Source organism: Melospiza georgiana, chromosome 7, assembly GCF_028018845.1.
Source record: "Melospiza georgiana isolate bMelGeo1 chromosome 7, bMelGeo1.pri, whole genome shotgun sequence".
Classification (NCBI taxonomy): Eukaryota; Metazoa; Chordata; class Aves; order Passeriformes; family Passerellidae; genus Melospiza; species Melospiza georgiana.
Window position 1 is genome coordinate 35,852,847 of NC_080436.1, and position 15,086 is coordinate 35,867,932.

Below are 15,086 nucleotides of genomic sequence, written 5' to 3' on the forward strand. Positions count from 1 at the left end.
TTCCTTCCTAAAATGGTGAGGTGAAAACCACAACTCCTCCTTCCAGAGTGCAACTGATATTTAGGTCATTTAGTGCATTCATCATTAAAAAGACACCTTGAGACAGGAAGATAAAATAAAAATGTGTGCTAGCAGTGCAGGCTGTTGAAAGGAGAGTCTGTTCTTACAGGCTTAGAGTTGCTCTATAATTATGGCTTTAGGATTGCCCTTTGGAACTGCTAAATCTTATTCTCTATTGTCTTTACTGAATGATAATAAGGGCATGATTATGTGTAAAGTTTGCATTCTCAACTGATGCTGACTGTGAGAGAGAGCAGAGCTCCTGCTGAATGACAATAAACCCAGGCATCTCCTATTTCTTCTAAAAATCACCCACTCCCCAGTTAGAGACTGGTTTAGAAAAACGTTGAGCTGTGGACAAATGGCTCATGGAGCATTTGAGGGAAAAAGCAGGAAAAGTACATCCAATATGTGACTTTATAGGCAGCAGTATGTTGTTCTTAGGGCTGCATGATTCTGAAAACACAAGCATGATACATGGAGATACAAAAAGTTCCAAGCACCCCTGTCCCACACTCTGCTGACCACTCCACACTCTTCCAACTCTAAGAAGTGGTAGTTGGGAAATTAATTTTGTTTCCAATGGGTTCATGGTATCTCGGGCCAGAGAGTTTCATTGCATGAGAACATTGACAAAGCAACTGAGACCATGTTTAAACAAAAAATTACATTATTCACCCTAAGCAGTCTTTGCTACTCACCAGACATCCACATCACATCCCCACAGCATTGTGTTTCCATAAACCATTCACTGAGAGAAGTTTAAATCTGTGTGAATTTCACATTTTCTCCCCAGTCCAGGTTTTTAGGTCATGATTTCACTACTGACTTTTGCATCACAACCACTGAGCGATGCTTGTTCATCTGACAGGAGTTTTGTATCTCTCTGTACATCTGCCTTACAGGATTTTCAAAGAATAAGTTTGTTTCTTTTTCTGATGAATACTAAAATTTTGTCTTTAAGAAATAGACCTAAAATCCTTTATAGAAATAGAGCATACAAATGTAACTTTCTTTTTTAACCAGAGAAGTCAACGGTATGATATAGCTCATATACTTCTGTTTAACAGTTTCTATAAAATTTCTATAAAAATTAACAAGACTTAAAAATACAAGCTTAATTCCTGAAGTAGCACCTAAGTAGCTGTTCTGTTCCTTTCCCTGTTCAGATAAGAAATAAGAAGTCAGACTACAGAACATGTGCAATATCACTGCTCACTAAACTTAATGCTATGTAGGATTAACTCGGTAAAATATCTCAAAACATGAGCAACAGAGGCCAAGTGGCATTTTCAGTTTTTTCCCCAATTTATTTAGTAAAATAAAGCCTTTTATTTCTTCCTCTGATGATACACACACTCCAAATGTATTTTTAAATATACTCATCAGTGCAACTCTCAAAGGGTAAGTGTGTATTATAGAAATGGTCCCCCAGATTAAGTATATATTGTGAAATGTATGTGAATGTGCATGACTTGAACCAATGAACCGTGGCCTGGAATGATGTCACAGAATGTGCAGCATTAAGTGGAAGGTTAAACCTACTTGCATCTCGGTTCATTAAACGTGGTTAAAGTGCAAATTCCCTCATTCTGACAGTAGTAATCACAAGGGTTCACTTTCTGGTCACAGCGCTGACTTTTAAACCCCACAGAGCATCTGCAGAATTTCAGTAAAATAGACCTACATAAATATTCTGCCTTGTGCTGGACAGATTCAAACGCGTTACGCACAACGACGGCAAGACACGCACACGTACACGGGCACACACCCACACAAGACAAAACCAATGTTTTCTTGTCATGGAAGGCCCATCTGACCACACTGAAAAGTTTGCTCATGACTGATAATCAAATAGTCTTTAAAACAATGGGGCTATGCTGCCTGAAGGGATCTCAGAGTATTGTTGTCAGATGTACATTTCTACCGATTGATCCAGATTGCAATGGCCTTAAAAATGGTCATTACCATTTTCTTGGCATTGTTAGTGGTGTTGGTGTGTGCTGCAGCATTTATGTATTAGAAATCTACACAAAAATTAAAGCAAAAAACCTTTTGTTTGTTTTTTTTTTCCCTTGAGATGCTATGGTGTTCCGTGTGAATTGAGAAAAAACATGAGAGTTTTATAAGACAAAAAATTAATGAAAAGTCACAAGTTTCCAAAATAGCTATTCTAGGTGTTTAAGCAAATGAATCACCAGGTTAGTCAGCATATTTGGGCCTTACAAATATGATTCTCTCCTTTTGATACTCTCCTTTTGTCAGGATTTATCAGTCTCTAGTCCTCAATTAAAGACGTTTAAGGAGGCACAAATAACAGGCAAAATGGTAAAAACAGGAAAAAATAATAATGAAAGAGAAAAATAAGCACCAAAAGTATTTCCAAATGAATAAGGGCTACCATGCAAAACTAAATTACATTATTTTCAGCCCTGAACCTGCAAACATACATGGACAATTTTTTCAGTGATAGTGCCACTACAATTGTGCATCCTTTTTCTCAAGCAGAAGTGCTCCAGCTCTCACAGGGAGGAACCCTTGGCACACCTCTTCACTGATCACACTAACAAAATCTAGGCATTTATAAAACTCCTTTGAGAGTCTGAATAAAACTCCCTTTCTCAAGATCACTTGCATCAACAAAATGAAGGAATGGCTGTATCTTTACTCACAAAGTTGTGGTGCAGATCCCTTTGGGCAACAATTTGCTCATGTCACCCAGGGAATGAGACACTCATGTCTAATTCTGCCTTCCAACACCTCTCTCTTCAGCCTGGAGGATGCTCTGAGCTCCAGGTTGTTTGGAGAAGTGGAAGACCATTGTGAAATGAATATTTTAAGGAAATAAATAAAAAAAAAATAAAAAGAGTGTGACTAGGTATCTCAGAGTAACTGAGAGCAGGAAAGAAATTAATTTCTTGCTACAGTGACTACTTCAGTATTTTATATTGAGCAGCTGAAAAAGAAGATACACCATAGCTCTCAAGAAAGGAGTAGAATGTAGGTTTTTCTGCTTGCAACAGTACTTAACTTCTAAGCTACAAAATACCAATTTCTTTTGCATTTTATGTCTAGGCTTACGAGAAGCACTCTGAATTACTCTCTTGACCATGACACAGGAGGGAGAGCACAATCTCACCCCAGAACAGCTGCAATACTCTGGGTAGTGGGAAGGTTAGGGCAGAAATATGAAATACATGAGCATATCGCCATAAGGGAAATAACACTGGCGTAATTTTTCCTATTCTCCAGCTATCAGGAGAAGGGTTTTTGCCTCCAAATCTGACCATTTCTGTAGGAAAAAAAGACTTAATCCACCTCTGAGAAGCAGGACAGGCAATCTTGAGTTTCCATTCCAGAAAAAAATGGCTGAACAGACCTAAAATTACTATAAGTCTTCGAAGATACATCTTTGTATCTATATGCATTCACAAGAGAGCCCTTACTTCTAAATTTTAACACACATTTTGCAAAACGGTATGCAAAGTATGAGGTTACACAAACAGCTAGAAAACAAATAATCTAAGTTGAAACTGCAACCAGCCCATTATTCATCCCAGAGAGACCAAAAATACAGAAACATGCACAATAATTTTAATATTTGTTGTCACACAGGCATTGTAATGATCTGGAGGGGGCAGGATACTCACAGACAGACAGGTATATTTGTCTCTGGGTCCAGCTGGCAGGTGCCACCATTGTAGCAGTAGCCATCACACAGCTGACAGGTGGAGGCAATCTTGCCATTAGTGCAACTGCCATGGTCAAAAAATAGAAAAAGGAAAATAAAAAGCAAAGTGTAATCAGTATTTCAGTAAATCTGAGCATTCCATTGTTAAATCAGCATTTTCATATATTAGTATAAGAATTACTGATTGAAATAATTCTAAGTTTCTGGTTTGAAAAGTTAGCAGTGAGACTATTGCACAATATATATTTAAGCTTTCTTTTAATGAAAATGAACTATTAGAATAGAAAACAATTGCTCAGCAATAGAGCAGCACATGCTACCTATGCCTCCAACAGTATTTAGTATGTTTCTATCACAGTCACAGATAATGCAGAATTTTCAACAGTGAAGAACGATGAAGACATTTCAACAGTATAGAATTGCTAACTTGATTAATTTCAGTGTTTCCAAGTGAAAAGCCATTCAGTTTCCTCTTATACTGTGCTTCCTGCAGTGAGGAGTGCTCCACAAGTTGGTTTAAAAGCCAGGAGCCAGTTGGTTTGGTATGGGCAGGACCCACACAGAGGAACTGATGTGATGTGACCACACTGGGACAAACTACGGCGCAAGAGATGTCAAGGAAAACACACAGAACTGCTGTTAAATGTGGGATTTGGCACAAAACCCCTTTTCCCACACACACTCACTTGCACACCACGTCCCTGCTGTCCTTGCTGGTGATGCAGTGTCCCCCGTGGCAGCGGGTGCACTTGTCCACCTCGCACTTGGGGCCCTCGAAGCGCGCAGGGCAGACGCAATCCACGCGGCCGTCGGCCGAAATCGTGCACGACTCGGAGTTGACGCAGTAGTGGTGGCAGACATCTGAAACAGCACCAGACCTCGTCACTAAAAGGACATTAAGGAGCATTATGGAAATAAGTAATGCTTTGCTTTCATGTTTTTAAAGGCACTGTAATAAAAACAAAATGGAAGCTGAAGCTGGTGACTCACCGGCAACCACAGGAATCGAGAATACCCAATAAACAGATATATAATATATTAACAATGTAATCTTGGGGAGGGAAATGGAAGTGTAAACTCATAAGAGGGGTTTTTTTTCCCCTTTCTAGTTGTCTAATCATTTATGGCATCATTCCATATAATATAAAGTCTCCTGATGAGAAAAGCAGGGCTATGTTAATGTATTTAATGGGACGTTGGTTGAATAAAAATCTTCTGATACATTCACATTACCATTAACAGCATTATGCCAAACTGAAATTGAAACGATATTTTGAAATAATTAAGTTTTATTTTCATTTATCCACATATTAAAATTTCATGAAGTTCTAATAATAATATATAAAGACATAATCCATAAGCTCTACAAAGTACTACAAACAGCCATAAGCTTTACAGACTGTGCAAGACCCCATTATGGTATTTAATTGTTTTAATGCCAGTAAGACTGATATTTCAAGCAGTGAATTCTTTGATTCTTCAGAACCACCAGTAACTGTCTCAGTTTTCAACCCTTTTAAAAAATCAAATTGCCTTATTCAAGAATCTTCCAAGGGCTACAAATATTGGTATTTAGCATTTTGGTAATTTTCATTTATATGGTAGTGACAACTTTATTTCATGGTTTGTTTTTTTCTTTGAAGTCATCATTTAAGCTCCTTAATGGGCAGGGACACCTTCCACTATCCCAGGCTGCTCCAAGCCTCATCCAGCCTGATCCTGAACACTTCCAGGGATGGAGCAGCCACAGCTTTTCTGGGAATCACTTGTGGGGGTATCTCAAAGTCAGAAACATATTTTGCTAATGCTACTCCGTGCTGTTTTTCCTTCTCTCCGAGGAAAGAGTACTGCTGGAAGAGTTTTGCTGAGGGACAGAGCATGGCTGTTGGAGGAGTTATTTCTGCTTGAATATTTATTTTATGTCTCCACTGTCTGTGCAGGCTGTAGGCTCAGCTGCTTAAGGAATTAGCAACAAGAGCGGCTTAAAAATTGCTAAATGAAGTTGTTCATTGTTTCTGGTTCCCCAGTTCCAGGTATGGAATGGCAATTTGCAGCAGGGAGCCTGTTTTTGGAACAAAAACTACTGCAGTTTCAAAGCTAATACTGAGAGCGATTTTATGTAAGTGCAGTGCAAGGGGCATATGTTTGCATGCACATAATGATAAAAAAAAAATCCAACACCAAAGAACACAAATACGTAGGAGTAGGAAGGTCAAATGTCAAAACAATTATTAGTTTTTAGGATTGATTGCAGCCACAAACACCTATAGTCATCTGCAGTATCTAAAATGTTTATGCTATATTTGGGTTGAAATGACAGAAAATTATTTCTTTTTTCTCCAAATAAAGGGATTTCAGTTTCAGAGAAAGTCACAGCTTGTGGGATCACCATATCCACTTTGAATGATTGTAACTGCATGAAAATTTTTCCTATTTTTAAGGTAGTTTGGGCCTTAAATGATACAAGAAATGAACTTTAGCTACTCTGTGTGTCTTTTTTCTGGAATTTAAAACAGGGAGCTACATTCAAATACATCAGATTTATGTGTATTTAATAACATGCACAGTGTTAGTAGAATTCTATGTAAATTCACTCACTTAAATTTATTTCAGCCATGCCAGTGCCTTGACACGGAGCACTCATTTAGGTTATTATCCCTTATGTGAACTAATCACAGGAGAAACTCTGCATTGGGTAATTGGAGACGATAAGTGTGGGGAAAATGAGGTCTTTGCAAGCTGGTAATACTGCAAGAAAATGTCTTCTCCCAGCCATAAAACTCTACTAATAATATTTTAAGCTTGGGAGAAGGAGTAAAATACCTACACACATTCATGTGTCATCCTTTGCATATGAACTACCTTCAATCACAGCAAAGACAGACTGAAAAAGATGTCTGGGAGGCAACCAATCTTTGCAATAATGCCATATTAATGCATTCCACCTGGCATACAAAGTGAAGGTAATTAATAAAGCAAAACATCATGCACACGTGTGAATAAAGCAAAAAAATAACAGATACGCCTTCATATACACATTATTAATTGTAGACTGGTATAATATCACAAAACTTACTCTAAGAGATTCTAAGACTTTCTTTTCCCCCCAAAAGACTTAAGTTTTAAATCAGCAAAAAGCTTAATTTTATTTTGTATTTTATAATGTCTCTGAGTCTCTGTATTGTAGCAGTTTCCCAGACAATCCAAATCTGATAATAAGCGCTGCTTAAAAAGTACCCCTAAATTCCTGAATTTACATTTAAATTAATTCTCTCTTTTTTTTTTTTTTTTAAAAAAAAGGATGTTTGCAGAAGCATTCAACTAGAAACAATTTGTTTGGTTTTGGGTAAGCCTCAAGTAAATATTTTTCCTTAATCTGTGTGTCTGTCTGTGCATGATTTATGTGCTATACTATTTTCAAATACCCAATTGTGTTTGCAGATACTTATTTGTGGATTCATGCAGTTTGTTTAATACCAAGGGGGAGAGAATCACAATTACTGCTGGTTTTCCATTCAAAGGTTTCAATTTATTTCATAGTCTCCCAACTGGAAATATATTCAGTTTACTTCAGTACAAATCCTATTTAAGATACACACTATCCCTTTCCTTGTCTGACAGACCTTTCTCTAAAACTAAATACTTGTTTATATTGTAGATAATTCTAAACCAGTCCTTTATAACAGCTAATTTCCCATCCCTTTTTTTCTTAAATCAAGCCTTCTTCAGGAAATTCACTGAAGGTATGTAAGAGATGATGGCTTTCACATTTAATGTTCTCTGACAAGCACTATGACAGTCTAACAAGGCTATGACAGTCCTTGCCTTTAGAAAGTTACAGTCAAAGAAAAGCAGGAGCAGAAAAAAGGAGATGAATAAAAAACATTATTCAGATCTCACTAAAATAATTTGTTCTAACTTAAGGATGATTGCTTCTGAAGCATCATTTTTGAAATGACATGGGGAAGACAAACTGTTGTTTTTAAATGAGTGACCAAATTAAGAAATTTAAGATTACGTTTAAATGTTTTGAGTTACTGAAAAGAGATAATGAAAGAAAAGCATGGCAAGGAAATAAATGTAATGAAGTAAGAGCAAAATGCCTACTAGCTGATAATCTACTTTTCTTGCTCCGCTGTTAAAGAAGTGAAAAATTAGAGGACATTGTAGAAAGTGAGTAGAGCCTTTCTAAGGGCATGGAAACCTTCAGGAAACTATCTCAATGAGAAGAGACTGATGGGTCAGTGGAATGAAAAAACAGGGAGAAAATCAGATACTACAAAAGACAGAACCTAAGTCCTGAGAACTAAACAAGAGTAACATTCAGAAATCCTTTACAATTCCAACACCAGGATGGGGCAGAAACCTCACTCAGGGTGATCTTTGAGCCAGTTTAAGGAATACAGCATTGTGAAACTCAAAGCTATCCTCAAGGTGCTGCTTGCTGGGTTAGAAATTGAAAACAAAGGTAAAGGAGCAGTTTAAAAAAGATTTTTGTCTGCAAAGACTAGGGACACCAGAAGGTTCTTTAACCAACTGTGTCAATTCATAACCAGCATAACAAAACACACGACAAGTTGTAGCAGAAGATTTTAACACAATTATCTCATGGCTACTGACAAAATCATCTGTCTTGTACCACTCCACTCTGCACTTATTCATGAAAATAACAATAAATCATTCCCAAAAAAAGCTCCTTCTTCAGCCACGTAGAAGGGAAGAAATCTGCTCAAGGATCACCTGAATACACCAGATGACATTGCCTCAGCAGTATGAACAATCTGGGGCCGAATTTAACAACGCCGTAAAAAAAACCCAAAAAACAAAAACACGCGGGGTTTAAACTTGGAGTGCATGGAGCTGCTTGTCCTGCACACCCAGAGGGAGTAATTAGTGGGATTACTTACAGTACTGGCACCTGTCTCCGGTGTACTCGGGCAGGCAGGCGCACAGGGGCTGGTTGCCGGCAGTGACGCTGCAGGTGCCCCCGTTGTGGCAGAAGCGCTCGCACACGCTCTGGCTGCAGCGCGGCCCCGTGAAACCCAGGGCGCAGCTGCACGTCGGCCGGCCTGTCCACAACAGAGAAAGCTGGTTTTTGATCAGAATAAATGCAAATTCAAACGATAATCAGCACTCTCTCAAGGCGGGTTTATGGTAAGAGCAGGAGGTTTCAATGTTCTGGCCCAACCGCGCTTCTCTGGACACTGAGAATGCGCCTTGGCGAACATTGCTTGAATGCAGAACTTCTGAAAAACTAAATAGTGCCTGGGAGTTATAGGCACTCAAAAACTGAATCTGTGCATTTTTACACTTATGCATGTGCAGTCATTGACTCTTTTATGAGAAAAAAAGTCATTATTTAAAATATACAATTGTCACCATGATATTTTCTGAAAAATCACTTCAGCAGGATTTTTCTCCTGAGCAGATGAGAAGCCTCAGAAAAGAAAGGTAAACAATAATTATCTGGTTGCTTGGAATGTGGTTTGGAGGTTGCTTACCAACAGGTGCATCTTCGATTGGTTCTATGTGAATTGTTTTTAATTAATGGTCAATCCCAGTCCAGCTGTGTCAGGACTCTGGTCAGTCAGGGGTTTTTATTATTCATTCTTGTCTAACCTTCTGATGTCTCCTTTCTCTTTCTTTAGTATAGTTTTAGTATACAATTTCTTTTAACATAACATCATAAAATAATAAATCAGCCTTCTGAGAACTTGGAGTCAGATTCTCATCTCTCATCTCATCCTGGGGACCCTCACAACACCACAACATACAATCATTTCAAAGGTAGTCCTAAGCAGGAATTTAAGATTTGAGTGAAATCTTCAAGTCATCCTGCCATGCTGGGTTCCTCCTGTTGCAGAGGATAACTGTGTGATCACCATTGGTGTCTCTTCAGAGTGCACTACATTATTCTTAAATCTACAAACCTTGATATATAATCACAAGAAAAACAAATATTTACTAATGCACTAACAGCTACACTTTACAGAACAATTTTTAATAAACCACAAGTATCTGTGCCTGTTTTGTGTTGTTAGTCTCCAGATAACGGAGACTGTTGCATAAAAATTGCTGTCTGTCATCAGACCAAAGATGCCTGTAACATCAATATTCAATGTCTGAAAAGCAGTTAACACTTGGGGATGAACATTTGCACACAATGAACTCCTAGTCTACAGCTTCTTTTCAAAGGATTTTAAAATAGTCTTTAAAACCCATTGCATTTTCCTCCTATGATTCTTCTCTATTGTAGTTTTCCCATTTTTTTTTCCTTATCTAAATCTCGTGTCTAAAGGATTAATGGCTTTGTTACAATTCCACTGTTTTATTAAACCCTTCTACTTTCCCATCTTATTTTCTTAAGGCTTATCTTCTTTAAAACAAACTTCTAGATCCCATTAATGTTTTTCCAACTCCTGACTTTGCTTTTATATCTCATTTATAATCTCCAGGTAAATGACTTGATGTGTCCAAGCAGCCATCTCCCTTCTCACTTCCAAATAAACCATTCTCATTCTTGATTATCGCTTGCAAGACATTATTTTCCCCTGATCCTCCTCTTCACTTCCATTCAGCTTTAAGGATTTTCCTAAATTTGTGGAGAACAAAGTTTAACACTTTTATTTTTCCTGGATTCCTAAGTAGGAAAGAGATGAAAATTAAGCAGGACTTGAGGATCCTTCTGAAATAAAAAGCCAGACAGGTTGAAATAAGATGAACATTAAGGTTCCTTCCAAACCCAAACATTTCATGATTTGGTGTTTATCAAGTTAACTGTGTAATGTACTGCATGTGTGATGCAGAATCACTGGCATAAACAGGAAAAATAGAATTTATCACTGATTACCCAATGTATCCACACCTACTTTCCCACTTGCCTCCTGATGTTCACCACAGCTGCATCTGAAACTCTGAGATGTGCAACCCTGCTTACCTTGCTCATCTTTCTTCTCCACTTAGCTAGCTGTGTTATTGAGTAATTAAGATTAAACTGAATATTCCACAAACCCCACAGTTTGATTTTTCTTCTGGTCTGCCTTTCCTTTTAATCCTGTGCAATCATTCAATATCAAATTCTTTGGAGAATTTTTCCATGCAAGTGAAGCACCCAAATTTTGTCTCCTCTCTCTGACTCATGCAGAATGACTTATTACATCTTTTTCCTTCACTTCTTGCCCTTCTAACATGACACACTTCATGCAATTCTTTTCAGTATTTTCTATTTTAAGCTATGCTAATTCAAAGTGTTTTGCAAATCATCCTAAGGGCCATGAGATCAGTTAGTCTCTTTCTCTAATGAATACAGCAGGAACAAAAAACCATTGACCTAAAAATAGCTCCAGCTCCTTTAATATGCATCAGCCTGGTTATTCATATCTGTCCCCTGTGATCTAAACATTAAATCAAAGATGTTGAACTCAGATGTTAGCACACATTCCACTTGTTTTTCCCCATGTATACAGATGTATTTAAATTTCTGCCCCCAAGACAGGGGGATTCACGTCATCCTTCATCTGAAGCAGTGTTTCAGTTAAAAAAAAAAAAAAGATAAAATAGTGGTAGAACAGTAGAACATAGATCTGAAGGTTGGAAATCAGTTTTCATTATAAATACTCCTCTATCTGTTAAAAGGATGAGACAATGATATTTTTCTAGTTTATAGAAAAGATTATTCTGTTCTTTACTAAAGTAGACTTATAAATATACCAAACTGCTGACAGCTAAATGAAAATTTAATACAGTATAGCCTAAACCTCATTTTTGTCACTCAATTTAACATGACTTTCAGTAATGTTAACAGTCCATTGCCTATTTATACACAGACTGTTGACACCAGAAATAATACTAATAATGACATGTTCATTTGCCTTATTCTCATAAATTATTTCTGATACAAAAAATTTGGTTCCAAGAATAGTTTAACAAAACTGCAGCATTAAACAATGCCAAACAATGGTTTTATATCATGGAATCAGAACATAGATTTATGTTAGCAATGGAAACAGTCATGTAACCAAAATGTCAAATAACCCAGAAATTGCAGGATGAGCTCATGCACAGAGAGCTCCAGCACCTTCTCTGGCCATGAAATCTCAGGGTTAGAACTCTACAGACGCAGAATTAAAGCTCCCTCTGAATTCTTGACCCTCACCACCACAGAAAGATGCACAACACATTAGCATGTAGAAAAATATTCACATGGGAAGTGGTCTATAGAATGATAAACTGCTTCAAATGCAGAACAGAATTTAGAAGATTGAAGGAGAATATATTCTGGTGACTCTTAAGACATAAGTTATTTTTGGCAGTAGGATATTAAAAAAATAGATGAAATTTTTGACATAGAAATGAAATGCAGTTTCGCCCCTTTGTACCAAAAATAAATCATTCAAAAAGAAAAAAGTAATTAACCAGGGATTTAAATTTTTCAATGTTCCATTAGGTTTGGATAGAGAGGCTATAGTTACTCCTGGTTTGTCAATTTAATTTGTTCCATAATAACTACTGTCTATATAATAAATTTTCAAATAAAGTTCAAAAATTGCTTCAAAAATTCAAATAAATTCAAATAAAATTCAAATAAATTCAAAAATTCAAATAAAGTTCAAAAATTGCTTCAAAAATATCTTGGTTTACTTTCTCTGCAGTATGTTGGTGACTTTTTTTGGGAATTCACTCATATATATTAAGCTTATATTTATGGATATTTTGCAAGAATTAGAATTCTAAGGGGATCAATTTTCATTTGTGATATTGCCTAAGCAACAGAGAAATACTCTGCATTTTCAATAACCAAATAAAGTTTAAAAACATTTATAAAATAATTAAAAACTAGGTCAATAGCATTATTTTTGTCAGCTTTCTGCAAGTTTTGACAAATGAGACCATTCAGATGAATGTCTTCACCAAAACCTACATTATTTGTTTCTTCCAGTCACTGGTAAATTCACTACCATAAATGTGTGTTTTGAAGTTGTTATGTGTGAATATGCGTAATTAATTTCAATATTTAACTTGCTGTCACTAATAAAGAAAAGGAGGTGGCTCTACATGAGCTTTCTGCAAGCAGTATCTTGTCCTTTGGAGTTGTTATCAGCAGTCTGTGGGAACCACAATAATTCATTTCTGTGTGGCTGATGAGCCATAATTAGCTTTACTGAAACAATAGGAGTGGAGAGAAGCTGCATCATTGAAGATAATTAGTAGGTGAGCTGATTGGGATCTATCCAAACAGCTACAGAGCCTCTCTGTGTTATGGGAAAGGAGAAAATAACAATTTTTAAATATCTCTGAGGAGTCTCAGGGACTGCTCTTTCCAGTGCAAACATCACCCTCATGCTGCCCACGGTCCCTGTCCTGCTGGCAGCACCTTGGGAAACTCCTGGCAATGATGTGGCATCAGCAAAACAGCTTCTTCACTGACAGCGTTTCCAGCAGGCACCAAATCACCTTGTTTTGCTCATAAAATAGAACACAAAATAATACCTGCTTCATACACTATGATTTTTTCAGACTATTTCATGCATTTTCGTTTAAATGAAAAGCTTATTTTCTTTTCGCTCATTTTGATACAAACTTCACAACTCTGTGTGATTAGACATACCTTAGACAATCAGCAAACTATTCCTGCAATATATTTACTTTAAACTACATAGAAAAAGAAAGCATATTTTTATGGCAACAGTGACTTTTTTTTGCCCAAATTCCCATTAATTTGGCTTACTGGAAAGTGTTCATGATTACACCCAAACTTTTAATTACATGTCTCAGATGTGTACTTTTAATTAACTGATGACATTTTCTTTGTTCAATTATTGTAGTTCAATACAACTGTCGTAAACTTATAAATTTTAATTAAAGCTGCTCCAATCTCTGGCTATATAACATTCACATAGGAATTTGCCAAAAGGCTTAGCAGTAAGTAAGCCAACAGTGAATAATCCCTGAATTGCCAGTGGGATTTGTTTAACAAATTAACATTTGTGTGCAGATAATGAGGTTCTACAACTTAACACATCCAGCAAAGATTTAGCACAATCATGTTTTAAAAAAATTAGTAATACTCTGCAATTTACTTAATTAGTTATCACATTACTATTCTATATTAGGTGGGGAAAGAGAAGAGGATTTACACATTCACTAGAACACACACATTCACCAGAAGAGTATTTTGTGTGCTGCACCATTTTATTTGGATCAGAATATGAAGCAAGGTTCATTCCCAGGAAATCTCCTCATTTTTTGAGCCAGAAATGATCAGTAAGGAAATTCCCTGACTCCTGGGGACCCTTTGGAAGCATCATCTCATGAGGCTAAAATTGCTGGCAGCCCCTAAGCTCTCCAGAGGCCACGTGTACAAAATGACACCTGTGAGACTGAGTGCATCCAAGCTGTTAGAATAACATGTCAGAACTGACAGGGGCAGTTCAAGCCTCCAAGAAAGAGAGGGTCAAGCAAGGTGAAATGATCCCAGGTCATTTTTATTTTGAAATGATCACAGGTCATTTATATTTTGCAGATGGGTTTAGATTGGCACTGGTAGATGTACGGCTCCTGCAACTTCCATATGAAAAATTGTCATAATTTTGAACAAAAATATACTTTAAGGAAAGGCAAAGTTGGGAAAACATGTAGAACTTGATTGCATCAATTTAGCAGGTTAGTTTGATGAGTCAGATGTATAATGGATCAGAAGGATGAGTTCTGCTTGTTGAGGAGGTGTTTGTGAGCACAGACAGCAGCAGCACAGCAGATCAAAGTCAATGATACTGAGCTGACTTAATTTTAAAATAGTAATCTTGTGCTTCACAGAGATTGAAGGAGTTCTTTACCAAAATCAGTTTGCAATATACCTATTGTAACACAGGGATTTAAAGGATGTGCCACTTGTAGACCTGGTTTAGTGGGGCACCTGGCAGAGCTGGGTTAAGGGCTGGGCTCAACCTCAGAGGTCTTTACCACTCTTAATGATTCTATGCTTCTATTGCTGTCAGACAGAACAACCTGGTAGGACAAACTACAAATCTAGACAAAATACAACACTGAAGTTCCAAAGCCATTAACGACAAACTGAACAATTCCTGGTAATAAAGGAAATTTTGATTCCTATGTGTAGAGGAGTGCAAGAATAAGGTAACAACAGACTAACAACTCTCACATGAGCCTGGCACAGCAGCTCAGCTCTGCCTGGAAGGCTGAGACAAGGAGAAGGCTGGTCTGGATTTCACACCCTCAGTCCAACTGCAGAGGGCTCGTGCATCTCCTGCAGCTAAAAGGGCCTTGCCCAGTTCAAGGGCTGTATATCTGACTGGAAAGACAAAATTGTTGCTGC

The 15,086-nt window shown here is 37.3% G+C and overlaps 1 protein-coding gene across 3 annotated transcripts in view; it reads right to left on the minus strand.

The window, feature by feature from the left end:
• Positions 1 to 15,086, minus strand: part of LRP1B (LDL receptor related protein 1B) — a 642,008-nt gene that overhangs the window by 17,760 nt on the left and 609,162 nt on the right. For all 3 annotated transcript variants that reach the window (XM_058028149.1, XM_058028148.1, XM_058028147.1), the window contains 4 exons: positions 8,659 to 8,820; positions 4,438 to 4,612; positions 3,711 to 3,815; positions 1,606 to 1,719 (listed from right to left, as the gene is read on the minus strand). In XM_058028149.1, coding sequence (XP_057884132.1) covers positions 1,606 to 1,719; positions 3,711 to 3,815; positions 4,438 to 4,612; positions 8,659 to 8,820 — 556 coding nt within the window. The remainder of the gene's footprint in view (positions 1 to 1,605; positions 1,720 to 3,710; positions 3,816 to 4,437; positions 4,613 to 8,658; positions 8,821 to 15,086) is intronic.